Source organism: Zootoca vivipara, chromosome 1 (genome assembly GCF_965207765.1).
Source record: "Zootoca vivipara chromosome 1, rZooViv2.hap1.1, whole genome shotgun sequence".
Taxonomy (NCBI): domain Eukaryota; kingdom Metazoa; phylum Chordata; class Lepidosauria; order Squamata; family Lacertidae; genus Zootoca; species Zootoca vivipara.
This window is the reverse complement of record NC_142582.1, coordinates 18240997-18258301: the sequence shown is the minus strand read 5'-3', so window position 1 is coordinate 18258301 and position 17305 is coordinate 18240997. Positions and strand designations below refer to the sequence as shown.

Sequence of the window (17305 nt, the reverse complement as noted above, 5' to 3'; positions counted from 1 at the left end):
AGAGTTAGCTGGAATCCTACAGCATTTTGCAGCTGTGTGGGTAAAGCAGGAGGGGATGCCAGCATTTCCTCCCAGCACCAGCACTCTACTGAAAAGAATTCCTACTATATCTATGGACTGATATTGTACTTCTCTCAAATTTCCTAATTTATCAGCTCAACTTTGAGTGAAGTTATCCTTACATACAGCCAGCAAATAAAAATAACATTGAAAGCAATCTCTCCCCCCCCCCTGTTAGGTCACCAGAGACTGAAGATCAGGAAGTCGCAAAGGATGGCTGCTCTAGTTTTTTACTGTTCAGAAGTTTCCATTCATCACCTACTTACCCTACCCAGTGATCTAGCAAAATTAATGAGCTGTGATAACAAAGGGGCTTTTCTACTGCAGAGAACTTGAGCTTTTGCCAGACACACACGAAAGACTTAGTAACCGGAGAATATGTAATTGAAGAAACCAAGGTGTTTGTAGGAAATATTAGACTATGATTCACAAACTGCTTAAGCAATTTGGGTGGCTGGGATCCCAAACATATGACTAAAGGAGCTACCTTACGACTCATACTATTGGTCCATTATCTATCTGTCTGTCCATGGCTCTGCAAGGTAGAGCAGACTGCCTCAGGGGGTGTTGGACTCTCCTTCACTGGAGGTATTTAAGCAGAATATAGGCAACCATCTGTTAGAAATGCTGCGGAGAAGGGCCATTGCTCAGTGGCCCATCTGCATTGCATTTTCAAGGTCCCATTTTCAAGCCCCAGCATCTTCAGGTACAACGGGAAGCTGCCAGTCAGTGTAGACAATATTGATCTAGATGGATTATTGGTCTGACTCCACATTTAAGGCACCTTCCTATGTTCCAAGTTGCACCCTAAGTTGCAGATCCTGCACTGAGCAGGTTAGACATGATAACCCAAAATATCCCAACTACAGTATAGGGGGCAGGCTACTACCCACGGTCCTTTGACCTGCATGCAAAACACATGTTCTGCCACTGAGCTCTGACCATAGCTGCCAAGTTTTCCCTTTTCTCGCGAGGAAGCCTATTCAGCATAAGGGAAAATCCCTTTAAAAAAGGGATAACTTGGCAGCTATGGCTCTGACCCCTCTTAGCTTGGACAACTTGGAAAAAAGCTCAATTGAAGTGAATGAGTTTTGCAGTGAGCTCAATGCCATTTTCCTTCAATAAGTGCTTTTAGGGCTGGCTGCAATCCAATATACACTTTGTTGAGTGGAAGCCCCATTAAATGAAGTGGGCCATAATTCAAAGTCCCCATTGTAAGCTTTCCAGAGGGAACCAAAAACTGAACTATATAAGCCAGTGTTGATCTGACCCATCAAGGCTATTATGTTTATTCATCTTAAGCATGAATAAACATGCATATGGTGGCATTGCATTGTGCCAAGAAACAGCAGTGGCATTGTAGGGACTGCACTAAATGAAAGTGGCTAGTAGCTCTCATGAGCCAAGGGATCAGAATATGCTTTCTGCTGTGTAGTACTGCTGATTTACCATGGAGATAATTTGGCTAGCCACTGCAGGTGAGGACTGAAGATGTCCCTCCTGTTAGAAGTTAGCAAACTTGTTAGAAATCTTAGAACATGTATATATTACTGCTTACACTGCATCTAGTGCAAGACCACTGTTAGGGAGAATTTACCTTCTTGTGTTTTAAGTCACCATTGTGAACACTTTGATCAGGGATGAGGCAGAAAATGCTCATCCACCCTCATTCTATGTGAATACCCTGGATCTGGACTTTGAGCTAAATTTGTCCCATTCGATCTTTTTGTATCAAATGGAGGAAAGAGACTCAGGGGCAGGCTGGAGTTATTTGAACTGTCATTATTCTTTGTTGAAGCAATTCAGATGAAGCTTTAAATCGTGGCCTTCTAATACTTTCACTTTCCAGCACAGTTTAAGATCGTTTAAACAGTGATCCAACGAATCCAATGAACCCTGTGCCATCCTCAACAGATTATCTGCCCCACTCACCTCCCAGTCCCACATAAGCCTTTGGGGGCTTTTTCTCCACTGTCCCAGAAGAATTGCACTCCTCAGACCATTTCATAGTCAAGAAAGGCCGAGGGGACAGAGGGTTAAAAGAGGATGTGTCCTTCGCCTGATACAATGGTTTGACCAATGTCCTAGATCTGGGTCATCCGTATTTATACACTAATAGCTAGGATCAATAATAGCTGCAAAAACAAATAAGAACAAGAAGGGATGATAGCTGTACAATAGACACATTTCTCAATGTGTTTCACCTATATCCCTGTGTCCATATCTGGTTGGAGAATGGGGAATTCTTACTTATTTCTGAGTTAAATAATAATTATTATTTATTGAATTTATATACCATCCTATACCCGGAGGTCTCAATGAACAAGCAATAGCCCATTGTCTCAAAGGCCGTGTGTGTTGGATGTGTGTGTGTGTGTGTATGCATATATATCCAGCTTTGGGCTCATTTGACAAAGCGCAAGATATCCTCCCTCCCTCTTTCTTTGGAGGTTTTTAAGCAAAGATTGGATGGCCATCTGTCATGGATGCTTTAGCTGAGATTCTTGCATTGCAGGGGGTTGGATTTGATGACACTTGGGATCCATTTCAACTCTACAATTCTATTATAAAGAAATTTCGTGAGGTGGGACTTATTTTCCAAGGGAAAATGTAGTGGCAGCTTGGAAGGGTGAGCAAAAATGCCCTACCCCACTTTTTGTGGGGAGGGGCGTGTGGAAACACCACCAGCCACCCTGATTTCAGTCCAGACTAAAAACATCCAGCCACACCTACGGTATAGCCAAACTAATGGCACAGACTGCACGTTTGTCCCTGGCTCCTTTGTGGGCTTTTGGACTTGTGCTTGTTGGCATTATGGAGAGTTATACACATATACACAGGAGAAGTCCCAATTCTTCATCCAGCCCCTCACTCTGGTCTCCCAATAGCCACCCTAGGATGAGAACATGATATGATAACATTTGGGATGATAAACATGATAACATTTGGAATGAGTTTATACAAAACGTAGTAGGCTATTAGCATTTACATATACACTAGGACAATAACACTATACCAATTTAAAAAATAAAAATAAAATTCCTTCCAGTAGCACCTTAGAGACCAACTAAGAACATATGGGAATATCGTATATTGCTTTGGGGGGGGTATATTTTCGTTTTCATATGTATCTTTGTTGTTGTTGTTGTTGTTGTTGTTGTTTATATACCACCCTATACCCTGAGGTCTCAGGGTGGTTCACAGAAAAGATCACAACATATATAATCAGAATAAAAACAACAACCCAATAACACCCCCCCAGAAAAGAGCCCCGTTTTAAAAGGGTATAGGATGTTGTTGTTTTTCTCTCACTTTTCCTTCTCTCCCCCGCCATCACTTTATTTCTTTTTAACTGAAACCACCTTAATAAAAGACAAATATTAAAAACAGGATGGGAACAGGGAATAAAATATTGTTGGGGTGTTTTGTGGTTTTTTTTGGGGGGGGAGCCCAGGTGTAAGCCTCGTCCCGCATAATCAATCACCTGATGCGCTGCACTGCGCACCCTTTGAATGGCAATGCCAATCAACTTGGGGGGGGGGGTCTGGTCCTCTCAAATATACCTACCTACCTATCTTTTTGGGGGGGTGGTGGTAGTGGCAGAAGACTCCTTGGCCCCTAGGAATGGGCTCCTATGGATGGGAAGTCCCTAGAGAAACTTGCGATTCCTAGGCTCCTGCCTCCGACAGGGACCGGCACGGAGATTGCTCCCCGCGGCAGCCACTACTGCAAAGGCTTCCCTTGGCAGCCCGGTGGGGAAAAGGCAGAAAAGCAAAGGAAAAAAAATAATTTCGGGGCTTGTCTCTCTCTCTCCCACCCCGCCGCTGCCAGCCCAACTCCCTCCGCCTTTGCTCTTCTATGGCGCGGCTGCGCTCGTCAGAACGCGGAACTTATCCTTCCGCGCCGGCGCGCCTTCCAGAACCGCGTAGGCCGCGGCGGCGGCCCTGGCAACGGGGTCACGGCGGGACAAGCTCCCGAGCTCGGCCGGGGATCCTCATTAACATAGGCCCCGGCTGAGGCCGCCGTACGCCGGGCGGGGTGTCTCTCCCGGAGACTCCTCCTCCTCTCCTCCTCCTTTTCCACCACCATCCACACTTCCCCGAGCTCAGCATGGCGGTCAAGGTGACTCTCCTCCTCTCGGCTTCCTACAAATAAGCGCGGCGGCAGCAGCAGCAGCAGCCGGTTTGCGCGGGCGGCTGCGCGGGGGAGAGGGGTTGCGGCGCGCGCGGGCGGATGGATGTGTGGGGCCCGTTCCCTTCCTCCTCGAGGCCACGGTGGCGGCAAGGGCGGGGAAAGGGGTCCCCGCAAATGTTGACAAGGGCGGGGTGAGGGCGGCTGAAAGGCGCCCCTTGCGACAAGGGAGGGTGCCCCAGGAGGGCATAGATAGATAGATAGATAGATAGATAGATAGATAGATAGATAGATAGATAGATAGATAGATAGATAGATAGATAGATCCACCCTTGATCTATCTATCTCTATCTCTATCTCTATCTCTATCTCTATCTATCTATCTATCTATCTATCTATCTATCTATCTATCTATCTATCTATCTATCTATCTAATTGCCAAGGGTGTCCTAAAAATCCTGATTAACAACCGGTTTCCCATCGCCCTATCTGGGTTCAGTCTTCCCACTGGTGGATTCATCTTCCCCCTCAGTTCGCACGTCTGAAGTGGGCTTCTGAGTAACGGCGCAGTGGGATGTTTGTTACCTCAGAACTGGTCAAAAAGTGGGTGGGGTGGGGGTGCTTGGCAGGGTAGGTAACCATGAGGGGAAAGATGGGGGGGTCATAGTCCCCCTGTTTGCCTGGTCCATGGTCCTACAAAGTGTCTCCCCCAGCAAAAGCCAGGTTCTCCTTCTCCCCATCTCGACTAAGCCATGTAGGATTTTAGGTGAGATCCCTGCATTGCACAGGGTTGGGCTAGAGGACCCTTAGGGGTCCCCTTTCCAGCTCTGCGTTTCTGTGATTCCGTGACCCGATGCTCTTCGGTCAAGCCCATTAGCAAAGCTGATCAAAGCAGGGCATTTTAGGGATGCTTTTGTGCCCCCATCCCTTTAAATCCCCTCAATAATTTGCCCCCTAACGGTTGGAATGAATCTGCGCTTGTTTTCTCTCTTTGGGAGCTCAGCATGGAGTTCACACTAGGGAGTGCTAAATTAGGCTGTAATCCAAATTGGGCCTAAGGCTTCAGTGGGCCTTACCTCCAAGTAAGTGGGGTTAGTATTGCAGCCCATACTGTTCCCATAATATTCTTCAATAGTCTGTGTGTACACTTCTATTTGGACTGCATCCAGGGCACTTGCCCCAGCGCTGGTTTGGGAAGTAATGTACACACAATGGTAGCCACAATTCACACCTGTCCGGTTGTTTCTTATGAAATATTGCATTTTGATGCATTCCCCCCTGGCTGGCTGCCAAACCAGTTTTGCTCTGAGTTGAGAAAAAGAATAACCAGCCTGCATTTTAAGCTTGGAATATGTACACAGCCATGGGCTATTAGTTTATGGATAAAGGAGGCCTTCAATCATCCATGCAATGTTGGGGTGGTGCTTACTTTGGAATGATTAACTGCAGAGTGTGCAGATGAACTCTTGAGGTATGTGTTGAAAAAGAAAAAGAAGGCTTTGCCCTCGCTAAGCAATTTAGGCCTGAGGATAGCGGAGGCCTTGTAAGGCCTGTGATATCCTTGAAGGCAGGGAAGGAAGGAAGCCTTTTCCCTTCACCCATGTAAAATAGGGCTTGTTATTTCATACCGGTACTTCCTGGGACACAAGGCTGCATAGGCAAGTAAATGCTTTGCATTCCATCTTCCTGTAGGTGTGGAAGGCAAGGTGGAGCCCTCTCCTTGTCTAGCACCTATCCAGTTTCTTAGAAAGGACTGTCTCTTTGCAGTATTGCCATACAGCAGTTAAGCAGTGTTAAAAGGAGGAGGGTTACATGAGGAAAGGGACTTTTAATCGGGATAAATAAGAGTTCAGTCTGGGGATCAGAGGTCCTTTGTAGGTTTTTAGAGTGTTGTAATTCATCTCCAGGAACACACCACATGCAAAGTAATACATGATATTCTATTGCACATGCTAAATTGCAATGGCTACCGGATCTTGTTCCGGGGGTGGGAGAGGTTAGTTTATTTGCAGAGGGCTACTTGCACTTCCTGGCATGCACAATATGTCTCCACTCTTGTGGCTTAATGTGAGTTCTTGGTGGAAGAGCACAACTGTTTTCTAATTACAGGTAGGTAGCCGTGTTGGTCTGGGTCGAAGTAAAATAAAAATAAAAATCCTTCAGTAGCACCTTAAAGACCAACTAAGTTTTTATTTTGGTATGAGCTTTCGTGTGCATGCACGAAAATAAAAACTTAGTTGGTCTTTAAGGTGCTACTGAAGGATTTTTATTTTTGTTTTCTGATTGAAACACTTCTGTTTTATCTTCTTAGATTCATTATCTCTTGTTTTAGTTTTCTTCTTGAGTTGGTAGGCTCTGTTTCTCTTTCCCTGGCAGTTCCTCCTGAGTTTGACAGCTGTCATGAGGCTTGCAATTGTTTTACTGTTCAGCAACATAAACGTGTATCTGAATGTCTGGCACTCGCTTTATCGTTTAGATAAGAGACTTGATATTTATTACTCTTTATCTGCACAGATTGCAGTTCAGGTTTCCCTCTTTGGTAGATGAGTAACCCGACAAGTGGAGCATTAACCTTCCCCCTTCCTTCTTGGCTTTTTAGGTTCAAACAACCCGGCGAGCAGATCCTAATGAGCTTCGCAACATATTTTTGAAGGTAAGTGACTCTTTTTGATGTTGTCAGAGTCCTATATTTTTAGCTTTAGTCATTTCCCATACTTTCTTGGTATGCTGGAAAATGGTGCATGCATTTCTGCAAAGGGCTCTCTCATTCTTTGGTATGCTCAGCTTGATCCTGGAAGTGACACGTCAGTGGCATTGGGATTAGGACCGCTTGGGAGCAGCCAATGAGGCCATCAGCCTGACTTTCCTGTTCACACACTAGGCAGATGGAGTGACTACAGGGTGTTTCTGTAGATCTGGTGGTGGTGGGGAGTCAGTGGTCCTCAGCTTAATTTCTTGGCCAAATTTCAGAAACGCTTCTCAGGTGATCAGTTCAGTCCTCTGGGAAGAGTGTTCTGTCTCCCTCAGCAGCCTGTTTAGGAGAGGGGAGGGGAGAAAGAATGGGACCCCCTCCCACTTTTGGCTCTGGCCCTGCCCAGCACCAGCCCAGAGAGATTACCCCCCAGAGGGAATGCGGCTTTGAACAGAAAACAACAACCCCCCCACCCCCAGATCTAAGAGGCTTCAGAGGAATATAGGCATTCTCCCTACTTGAGATTTACACAGCTTAAATTGCTCTTGGGGGGGGTGTCTATATTTTTATTAACTCAGGAGGGTTCCACAGCTGCATAGGAAAGCATTTTTAAGACAGCATGTCCTTTTACATGCAATATTTCCCATTTTATCTCTGCACCCCATAGCATATTCTTAATGGCACTGCCAAATATGTAGATATTTATTTCATCGCTGTTCTGTATTGGTGTAAAGTAAATAACATGTAGTGACTTAAATGGGGAGATCTCTTGTGGAACTCGGATTGATCCTGCTTTCAGAACTGGGGTGTGGGGAAGAAAAGGAGGCAGCTTTTGATGATTTTTTCTCCTTGAGCCCCCTGTACTCCTCCAAAATCTGCTCCAGAGTAGGGGGGGGCGGTCCAGAAGGTGGTAGTGGTGGTGGGAAGGATGACCAGCCAAAATTGCCTCCCCCCTTCTGTCTGCTGAAGTGAAAACTCTTCTATTTCCATTTGCAGATGAGCAAATCTGCATTTGAGGCTGTAGGTGTCAAAACGAGAATATAAGGCTGTGTATGCACCATAAATTCAATGCATTAAAAAAATCCTGGGAACTGTAGTTTGCTAAGGGTGCTAGGAATTGTAGCTCTTAGAGGAGTAAACACCAATTCCCGGGATTTTTTTTTTGTGAGAATTCATGTGCTTTAAATGTATGACTCTGCATTGCCAAAGTTTCAAATGATACTAATTTAGTTCCTTATTTCTGAAAGATCGGAACATTAACAATGTGTTTTAATACAGCTAAAGTTATGCACTTCTAGACCTAATTACTGTAGTGTGCACATGCTTACCTCTTCTGTTGAAATCAAGGGGAGTTAGGATTTGTTTTTTGTTTTTGTTTTCATTTTGGCTGGGCCATGCTTTTAATTGTGCCTATGTATGTGTTTATTGACTTATTCATGACTTGGTGTGATGTGTAGGTTTGAATTTTTCAGTAGCGCAGTTGGGAGCAACCTTGTTTGTAATTCCTTGCAACTCGATCCATTGCGTCAAAATACAAAGCGCCTTGTGCTGAAACCACAGCAGGTTTCACGGGTCAGTTCTCTCTTGCTCCTTTGATTATGCAATGCTGTGATCCCTAAAGGGTGTGCATTCCTGCCTAAATTTGGCTACCCTTGGAAATGGAGGCAAGTGAAGGTGAAGATCATTAAGTGAAACACAGTTCATGTGACCATTTCCAGAGGGGTAGCCGTCTTGGTCTGCCACAGCAACATCAGCAAAGAACTTTGTGGCCCATTAAAGAGTAACAAGTTTCATTAGGGCAGAAACAGTCCAGTTCATCAGAAGCATGAAGTATAATGCTCAGATGCAGATATACTGTATATACAGTACATCTGAAACGGGGAGCAGGGAGCTTAAAGGAGCAGACTTTGATGAATTTGTTGCTGCTGTTTGCTTTATTTATATGCTATTGTGTTTGATATTATAGTGATGGCAGTGTTTTGTTTTGTTTTGTTTTCAATGCTATTGTGATTATTACGTCGCTTTGAGCTCAACATTTGTTGCTGGAAAAGCAGAATACAAATATCAAATCAAGTCAAACAAGAGCTCATGTGCTCACTTTTTTGCCTCGAATGTGATATTTATGTCAATTTCTCTGTATATCCATGATGCGTCTTATAAAGTGCAATTTATTATGCCTAATACCTGTTGAGTTGGATCAAAAGTTGAAGTGAAGTGGAATCCATACCTTTGTGATTGGAATTCCTGAAGCGAGGTCAGAAACATTTGAAAGGAAATCGATACTTTTCATGTGATGATTAAATATTATGTTTTGTTAAGCCTTTGGAATATGTATGTTAAAGTAAATGGCAGGACTGAGGAATTGTTATGAAAAGCTGTATATAGGCACAATACAAAGTTGATATGAATAAGGATAAAACAAATGGAAAATATCATTTTTCAAACAAACCCTGTCTTTATTTTTTTTCTCTCTCTCTTACACTCTCTCACACACCTATTGCACTGTGCTTTATAGCTGTTTCCTTCTTGTGACAAAGGCAACGTCTAGATCCCTTAGTCCAGGCATCCCCAAACTTCGGCCCTCCAGATGTTTTGGACTACAATTCCCATCTTCCCCGACCACTGGTCCTGTTAGCTAGGGATCATGGGAGTTGTAGGCCAAAACATCTGGAGGGCCGCAGTTTGGGGATGCCTGCCTTAGTCTAATAATACACTTTTGAGAACTTAAGCAGTCAGTTTAGAGAGTTCAGTCTTCCCTCACACCATAACAATTCCAAACAACCTTTCCCAAGCTGGTGCCTTCCCATCACCTCCAGCATGCATGTTGACTGGGGCTGATGGGAATAGTATTCCAAAACATCTGGAGAGCACCAGTTTGGGGAAGGCTGCTTTAAAGCGATATCAAAAGTGCCTCCTCCTTAGACTGGTGACTCTGGGTGTCCTCTCCCTTCTTGGGGTTGTGGCAAGTCCTCTCCCTTCTTGGGGTTGTGGCAAGTGCCTGGCGTCTTCAACCTATGGTAACCCTATGCCAGGCATAGGCAAACTCGGCCCTCCAGATGTTTTTGGGACTACAACTCCCATCATACCTAGCCAACAGGAACAGTGGTCAGGGATGATGGGAACTGTAGTCCCAAAACATCTGGAGGGCCCAGTTTGCCTATGCCCTAAAGAGTCAGGAGGCTTGCCAGTCTGTTGCTGCCTGTGAGACTTGCCACCCTATGTACCTCCATATCCAGCATACACACATTGCTGAGTCTTTTCCTCCCCTCAGGTCTGTCATTTTTTAAATTTACTTTTATTTTTACGTCGTTTTTCATTCAAATGAATCCCAAAGCGACTCACAAACAATAAATAATAACAACATGATAGAACTTTTATTTTTTCAGATAAGCCATGCTTTTCTTGGTGCCTCAACCATTTGTGCCGTTAAGTGTCCTAATATTACATCTGCATGGGAATCTTGACTTCGGTTACATCTATAAATAAGTACCGTAGATGAATAAATGCCCACCATGCATTGCTAAAGTGCAACTTGCAATTCATTTCAGTAGAAGCTGCACAACAGGGGAGGTTGTCACTTTGGAGACTGCCCTGGTTTGGTGACTTCAAAAGTCCTAAAATACTAAATAGTTTCAGGAAAAGAAAGGAGAGGAATCGAATGTTAAAAATGTAAACTCGCCCTCCCTGATTTTATTTTGGGGGGTAGGATTTCTGGAAGCTGATTTTTAACATTTGAAATAGTTGCAGAGTTATTGTTGGGGGTTTTTTTTACGGTTAATTTTCCTATTTTGATTTGGCTCCCAAACCCTTTTAGTTAGAAGTCAGTCCCATTGACTTGGAGCAAATTTCAGAAACCGGTTTGAGTCTTGTTCACATAAGAATCTTCTTATTTTTGTTGTTGTGATATAGGACAATCTAAGATATAAAATGCTATTTAATTGTCAGAATGTATAATATAAAACATATTTCATATATGAAAACTATATTTCAGGCTGTAAGCCTTCATTAGATAAATAATTTTCTACTATAAGTTTCTGATTGGCACATCGTTAGCAAGGATTTGAGCGACACTGTGAATCTTGTTTCTTAGGAAGATTTACAAGGCCAGCAGGCCTCCTCTTCCCCCTTTGTGAATGCACTCTGAAAACATCTCTTCAGAAGGATTGTTATGGTCAATTTTACTAACTTATATTTGTACAGTTTTATAGAGATTTAAAATTATTATTATTATTTTGCTATATTTAAACTTTGTCTTGTTTTTTGACTTGTTAGCTACTTTGGAGCAATTACACACACAAATTAATTTTGAAAGCAGAATACAAACGAGTATATATAAAAAAGCACCAAATAAACAAATAATACCTCTTATAGCTTATAAAACAATTGATTTTTAGATGGTGTGCTAATAAGATGATTAAAAGCTGGCTGACGCAAATCTGTACCAGATAGGCTGCACACGAATGGCTTAATTATTTTCTCAGGCTCCAACAATTTGTATGGTTTCCAACACCATTCTAAATCTTATGACCTTTTCTCAGAGTGTTTTCATTAGTTAGCAGTACAGAATTTTACCTGTGGAAAATAGAGAATTGTTTTACTTTTCAGCTCAATTTCCAGGTAGAAGTCAACGACACTTGAATTAAACAACACTTATCTCACGTCTTGCCGGTGGCTAGAGTAGTCTGTCCCTCTTTGGTGGGAGATAGTTCAGCTTATGTGCACCAGGAAAGTGTTACTGAAAAACCCTGGTATAAATAAACAAATTAGTCAGCTGAAATACTTTTTTTAAGAATGCAAAGAGAACCCTCCTGGATCAGACCAAGGGTCCAAGCATCCTGTTCTCAGAATGGCCAACCCAATGTCTCATGCAGAGCCTGAGTGCAACAGCACACTCGCCACTTGTAATTACCAGTGACTAGTACACAGCCACGTCTGATGGGAGGGCGTTCCACAGGGTGGGTGCCACTACTGAGAAGGCCCTCTGCCTGGTTCCCTGTAACCTCAGTTCTCGCTGGGAGGGAACCGCCAGAAGGCCCTCAGAGCTGGACCTCAGTGTGTGGGCTGAACGATGGGAGTGGAGACGCTACTTCAGGTATACAGGGCCAAGGCCGTTTAGGGCTTTTAAAGGTCAGCACCAACACTTTGAATTGTGCTCGGAAACGTACTGGGAGACGTATTTGGCTATTGCCTACTCAGAAACAAATAGGAACAATTTAGATAATCGCCTTTTTTTGTCTTTGCTGCAGTATGCCACTGTCGAACAAGATGGAGAGCGTTACATGACGCCAGGCGACTTCGTGCAGAGATACCTGGGACTGTATACAGACCCCCATTTCAATCCTCAAACGGTGCAGCTGTTAGCAGGAGTGGCAGATCAGACAAAGGATGGGTGAGGAACCAACCAGTACATTCCTAACAATTGATTGGAAATTATGTTGTTTAGGCTACAATCCAAAGGTGAGAACTGCACGCAGGCACAGCTTTCTCTTGGAAGTTTCGGCCACAGTGCCTCCCAGGGCTGAAGAGGCTACCTTCTTTTTGGTTTTGCAAGCCAATTGACTCTTCTGCTGCTAGAACCGCAGTAGCAAAAATATCCAAGACAGTAGCATGCATAGCCTGGATAGCTCCGCTGGTTATCAGCATGGTACTGATAACACCAAGGTTGCAGGTTTGATCCCCGTATGGGACAGCTGCATATTCCTGTATTGCAGGGGGTTGGACTAGATGATCCTCAGGGTTCCTTCCACTTCTATGATTCTATGATCTCTGTGTGGCTTTGATCCATGGACATGAAGCACCATCTTTGGATTGTTTCTGTACGTTCCAAATGATTGATTTTAACATGTCGGAGTTTTTCCCTAAGCCTGCTATGAGGAGACCAGGAGGAAAAATATAGGCAAGTGAATAACACTTTGTGGCAGTCTTTTAGATATTAGGCAGGATTCACCTAACCAGTCTCATCAGAAGAAACCCTTCACAAGGACTTGTGTTTTCACAGTGGGGCTTCCCCCCTCCTTCCTCCCCCAAAATTGACTCTGGGGAGGTCAGGAGAACTCCCAGAACAGCCCAGGGGAAAGGGAGTGGGGATCAGTCCTCTTGCAAACTAAGATAAGATAAGATAATCTTTATTGTCATTGTCCCCTTGCGGGAACAACGAAATTACTCGGTTACCACATCCACTCAGATAAATCTCAAATATTCCACATAATCCAAAATTACTACAAAACACTAATTAAAACAATGCAATACGATGCAATATAACAAGTAAAATAAGATGACGTCAAAGTCCAGACTTTCCATTTAAGCCCAAAATCGCTCTAGAGAAGAAACTGTTCTTGAGACAGCTCGTTCTTGCCTGCATTGTTCTATATCTCTGTCCCGATGGCAGGAGCTCAAAGAAATGGTGCCGAGGGTGGGTTGGATCTCTCTATATGTCTAGTGCTTTTCTATGGCACCTGGTGGTATAGATTTGTTCTAAGGTGGAGAGTGAGCAGCCAATAATGCTCTCTGCTCTTTTAATAATTATGCACAGCCCTGCTCTATCCTGAGAAGTTCAGCTTCCGTACCACACACATAAACCATACGTGAGCATGCTCTGTATGGCACAGTGATAGAAGGCAAGCAGCAGCTTTTGTGGAAGATGGTTTTTCCTTAGAATTCTCAAAAAGTACAGTCTCTACTGCGTCTTCTTCACAAGCCCTCCTTGTCCAGGACAGATCCTCCTGTACCTCAGTGCCTAGAAATCTAAACGTTGTTACCCTCTCCACACAGATTCCGTCAATCAAAAGTGGATGGACCTCGTTCTGAGTCCACCACAAGCTCCTTTGTTTTCTTTGTATTTATGAGCAAGTTATTAACTCTGCACCACTCTATCAGCTGCAGTGCTTACACCGATGGAACGACTGAAAGAGCATAAAGTTGAATTCTAGCCATACAATGTGGGGATTGACCCTGAAGTCTGACTCACAAACAAGGAAATGATGCAATCAGTTCACTTGCTCATTTACAACTGCTCTGGAGAAGTTCTGTTTCCCTTTTTATATCAGGTTCCTAGTCAAAGACTTTGATTCTGGAGTCCTCTGAATCCAGGCTTAGGAAAGGGAGGAAAAGTCACATGACCTTTGTAGCAGGAGGTCTCTCTAACTCCCGCACATCAAACCAAGGAGGGCTCCTCCAAAACGTGATCTATTAGGGGAGAGAGACACTAATCACTATATGCGGCAAGAAACGATTTGCCTAATCAAGAGAAGGTCACGCTGTACAGTGCTTTTAAAACATTACTTATGGACAATATTCTTTGTTGCTTGAATTGCTTTCACAGAATGTCCACTCTTCTCAAACGTAGCCTTTTAACCCACTTGGTTTCAGAGCAGCCTTGCCCTGCCTCCCCTTCTCTTGTCTCTTTCTGTGGGTCTCCAAATTTATTTTAGCAGGGACGTGCCAGTGTTGTTGGACAATAGCCAACAAGTAAACATGCATGGGAGCAGAGGCCACTGGGGCCATCAGAGAGCAGTGATAGAGAGACAATTAAAGGTTGCTGTTAAAACAAAAAAAGCAATACTCTCCCCACCCCCTATTTTTTTCTTTTTGCTAAATGTCCGATTTTCATTTATGTGAAATTAAAAGCCCCTTATATTATTTAGGGTTATTTTGTGTGCACATATGACCTCTGATGTTCTGAATGCTGTTATTTCCCTTACTGCTCTGGTTTAGTATCTGCTATTTTTTATTATTATTTGCGGCAAGCCCTGTGCAGCTCTTGGTCTGCCAAAGTGTGTGTATGCTGAGTGTCCTTTGTCTTACAATGGATGCAAAACCGTGGCCTTTCTCCTCATCTGCTTTTGCCCCTAAAGCCATGGCTTTCCGAAAAGAGGCTCCAACTCAAGGTTGGGCAATGTGGTGCCCTCCAGATGTTGTTGGACTGCAGTTCCTATCATCCTTGTCCCTTGGACTCTACTGTCTGGGACTGATGGGAGTTGTATGCGGCAACATCTGTGGAGGCACTACATTGGCTATCCCCGCTGTCACGATTGCTGTAAGAGGTGCAAGAACGTTGTTGTCCTGCCTTTGAGGCCATCATTTGCTTTGAAGTGGAAGCCATGTGAGATGGGACAACAAGGATCTTAATGTATCCTCAGTGTGAGGATAATGTTGGAATTAACTCAGTGTGTGATTTAAAATGCTGTAGTTTAGAATTTTTACCAAGGCTTCCGTTACCTATTGCTGTGTGTCTTTTGATTAGTGGTTGTCATTGACCTGTTCATAACATAGAAAGCTATGTTACTTTCCAAAATGCAACTTTTATTATAAAGAAGAACTGACAGCATCAATCCTGAGCTAACTTAGTATGATCAGACGCATAGCTTTCCTTCAACCTTGACTAAATTAGTGAAAATCTACATTCCTTTCTTATACAGTACTTAATTTCTTCCCTTCTCCTTCCGTTGGATTTAATCATAGGCGTATTTTAAATGTAATTCAGAATTACATTTAAGAGAAATACATGTAAGAGAAATTAAGTTTCTCTTAATTTTGTTAATGGCAGATCATTGAGTCGTCTTAACCATTCATTCAATCAATCAATCAAATTTATTTGCATAGAGAAAGTGCATCATATACATGGATCAGAATGAAACATAGTCGGAGATACTTTAGGATAAAACTGTCCAGACAAAAATGTCTCTTGGGACCTATGGTGACGTAATTTCCTGGCATCACTCAAAAATCTTGCCTCATTCTCCACAACGTTATTCCTACAATTATTCAGAACACAAGATACAGTGGTACCTTTACTTATGAACGCAATCTGTTTTGGGGTGCCCGAAACGAAGTTTGTTATTGTTATGAGCTTTCGTGTGCATGCACACTTCTTCAGATACAAACTTTACCATTCTAGACCTAGATGGTAGATCTGATACTGCTTATGAGCCCAGAATGCTCTCCAAGGAGCAATAGGATGGTAGAGCTGATCTTAATTGTGGCTTAATTTTTTACTTTCAGTGTTGTAACACGCAATAGTGTTGGAATTTTCACTAGATCTTATTTTGCTGGTCTCTTTCTCCTCTCTCCACCTACCCCCCAATCTGAAATTTGTGTTTTTTTCTGATTTGTAGGTTGATCTCCTATCAAGAGTTTTTGGCATTTGAATCCGTCCTATGCACACCAGATTCAATGTTCATCGTTGCTTTTCAGTTATTTGACAAGAGTGGCAATGGCGAAGTGACCTTTGGTAAGAGTGCTAAAGATATTTCCTAAAGCAGTGCGGGAAGGTAGGAACGATAGTTCTGGCGTGTGTCCCAGAAATCTACCCCCAAATAAATACTTTGAGATTCTAGTAACTTACTCTTACAATTTTTTTCCATTTTCTTGAAAGATCTGCCTGCTGCACACCCATACAAACCTTACGCAACCACACAATGTGATTCCTGTGGCTCATTGCATAATCGGTGGCTGAACATTCCTAAAATAGTTGCTGCAAAATTTGTTTTGTTCCAGCCACGCGTACCTAGAATTCTTTGTGAGATAGACTTGATGCTGGCTGAGTGTTCACCTGAACACATTTTCAACCCATTGGGCTGTAATGGCTTTTTGTTGTAGCCTATAGCTACAAAAAATACCTTTTTGTTGTAGCCAAAATGTGGCGCTGTGGTTAAACCACTGAGCCTAGGGCTTGCTGAACAGAAGCTCAGCGGTTCGAATCCCTGTGACGGGGTGAGCTCCCGTTGCTTGGTCCCAGCTCCTGCCAACCTAGCAGTTCGAAAGCACGTCAAAATGCAAGTAGATAAATAGGAACCGCTACAGCGGGAAGGTAAACGGCGTTTCCATGTGCTGCTCTGGTTTGCCAGAAGCGGCTTTGTCATGCTGGCCACATGACCTGGAAGCTATACGCCGGCTCCCTCGGCCAATAATGCGAGATGAGCGCGCAACCCCAGAGTCGGTTATGACTGGACCTAATGGTCAGGGGTCCCTTTACCTTTACCTTTATAGCTAATTTAGGGATGCGGGTGGTGCTGTGGTCTAAACCACCATAACTTGGGCTTGCCGATCAAAAGGTCGGCGGTTTGAATCTCTGCGATGGGGTGAGCTCCCGTTGCTCAGTCCCAGCTCCTGCCAACCTAGCAGTTTGAAAGCACGCCAAAAAGTGCAAGTAGATTAATAGGTACTGCTCCTGCGGGAAGGTAAACGGCATTTCCATGCGCTGCTCTGGTGTTGGTGTTCTGTTATCCCAGAAGTGGCTTAGTCATGCTGGCCACATGACCCGGAAAAACTGTCCGGCTCCCTCGGCCTGTAAAGCGAGATGAGTGCCGCAACCCCAGAATTGTTCGCGACTGGACTTAACAGTCAGGGGTCCCTTATAGCTATTTTGGAAATAATACTGAACTGAGTCCTGCAGGGCGGGGGGGGGGGCACCATTTCTTTTCC

At 43.8% G+C, this 17305-nt stretch overlaps 2 protein-coding genes across 5 annotated transcripts in view; one reads left to right on the top strand and one right to left on the bottom strand.

Moving 5' to 3' along the window:
* Positions 1-4117, bottom strand: part of HAT1 (histone acetyltransferase 1) — a 35420-nt gene extending 31303 nt beyond the window's left edge. The window contains exon 1 of one of the 2 annotated variants that reach the window (XM_088657816.1): positions 3632-4117. The gene's annotated coding sequence lies outside the window, so the exon portion shown is untranslated. The remainder of the gene's footprint in view (positions 1-3631) is intronic. The other variant, XM_088657857.1, reaches the window with a different exon arrangement.
* Positions 1-17305, top strand: part of SLC25A12 (solute carrier family 25 member 12) — a 101682-nt gene that overhangs the window by 44257 nt on the left and 40120 nt on the right. Inside the window, exons 1-4 of one of the 3 annotated variants that reach the window (XM_035135350.3) lie at positions 4098-4182; positions 6791-6844; positions 12130-12272; positions 15997-16112. In XM_035135350.3, coding sequence (XP_034991241.1) covers positions 4171-4182; positions 6791-6844; positions 12130-12272; positions 15997-16112 — 325 coding nt within the window. In that variant the 5' untranslated portion in view covers positions 4098-4170. Of the gene's footprint in view, positions 1-4097; positions 4183-5936; positions 6301-6790; positions 6845-12129; positions 12273-15996; positions 16113-17305 lie in introns of those variants that run through there. The other 2 variants (XM_088657484.1, XM_088657527.1) reach the window with 2 other exon arrangements.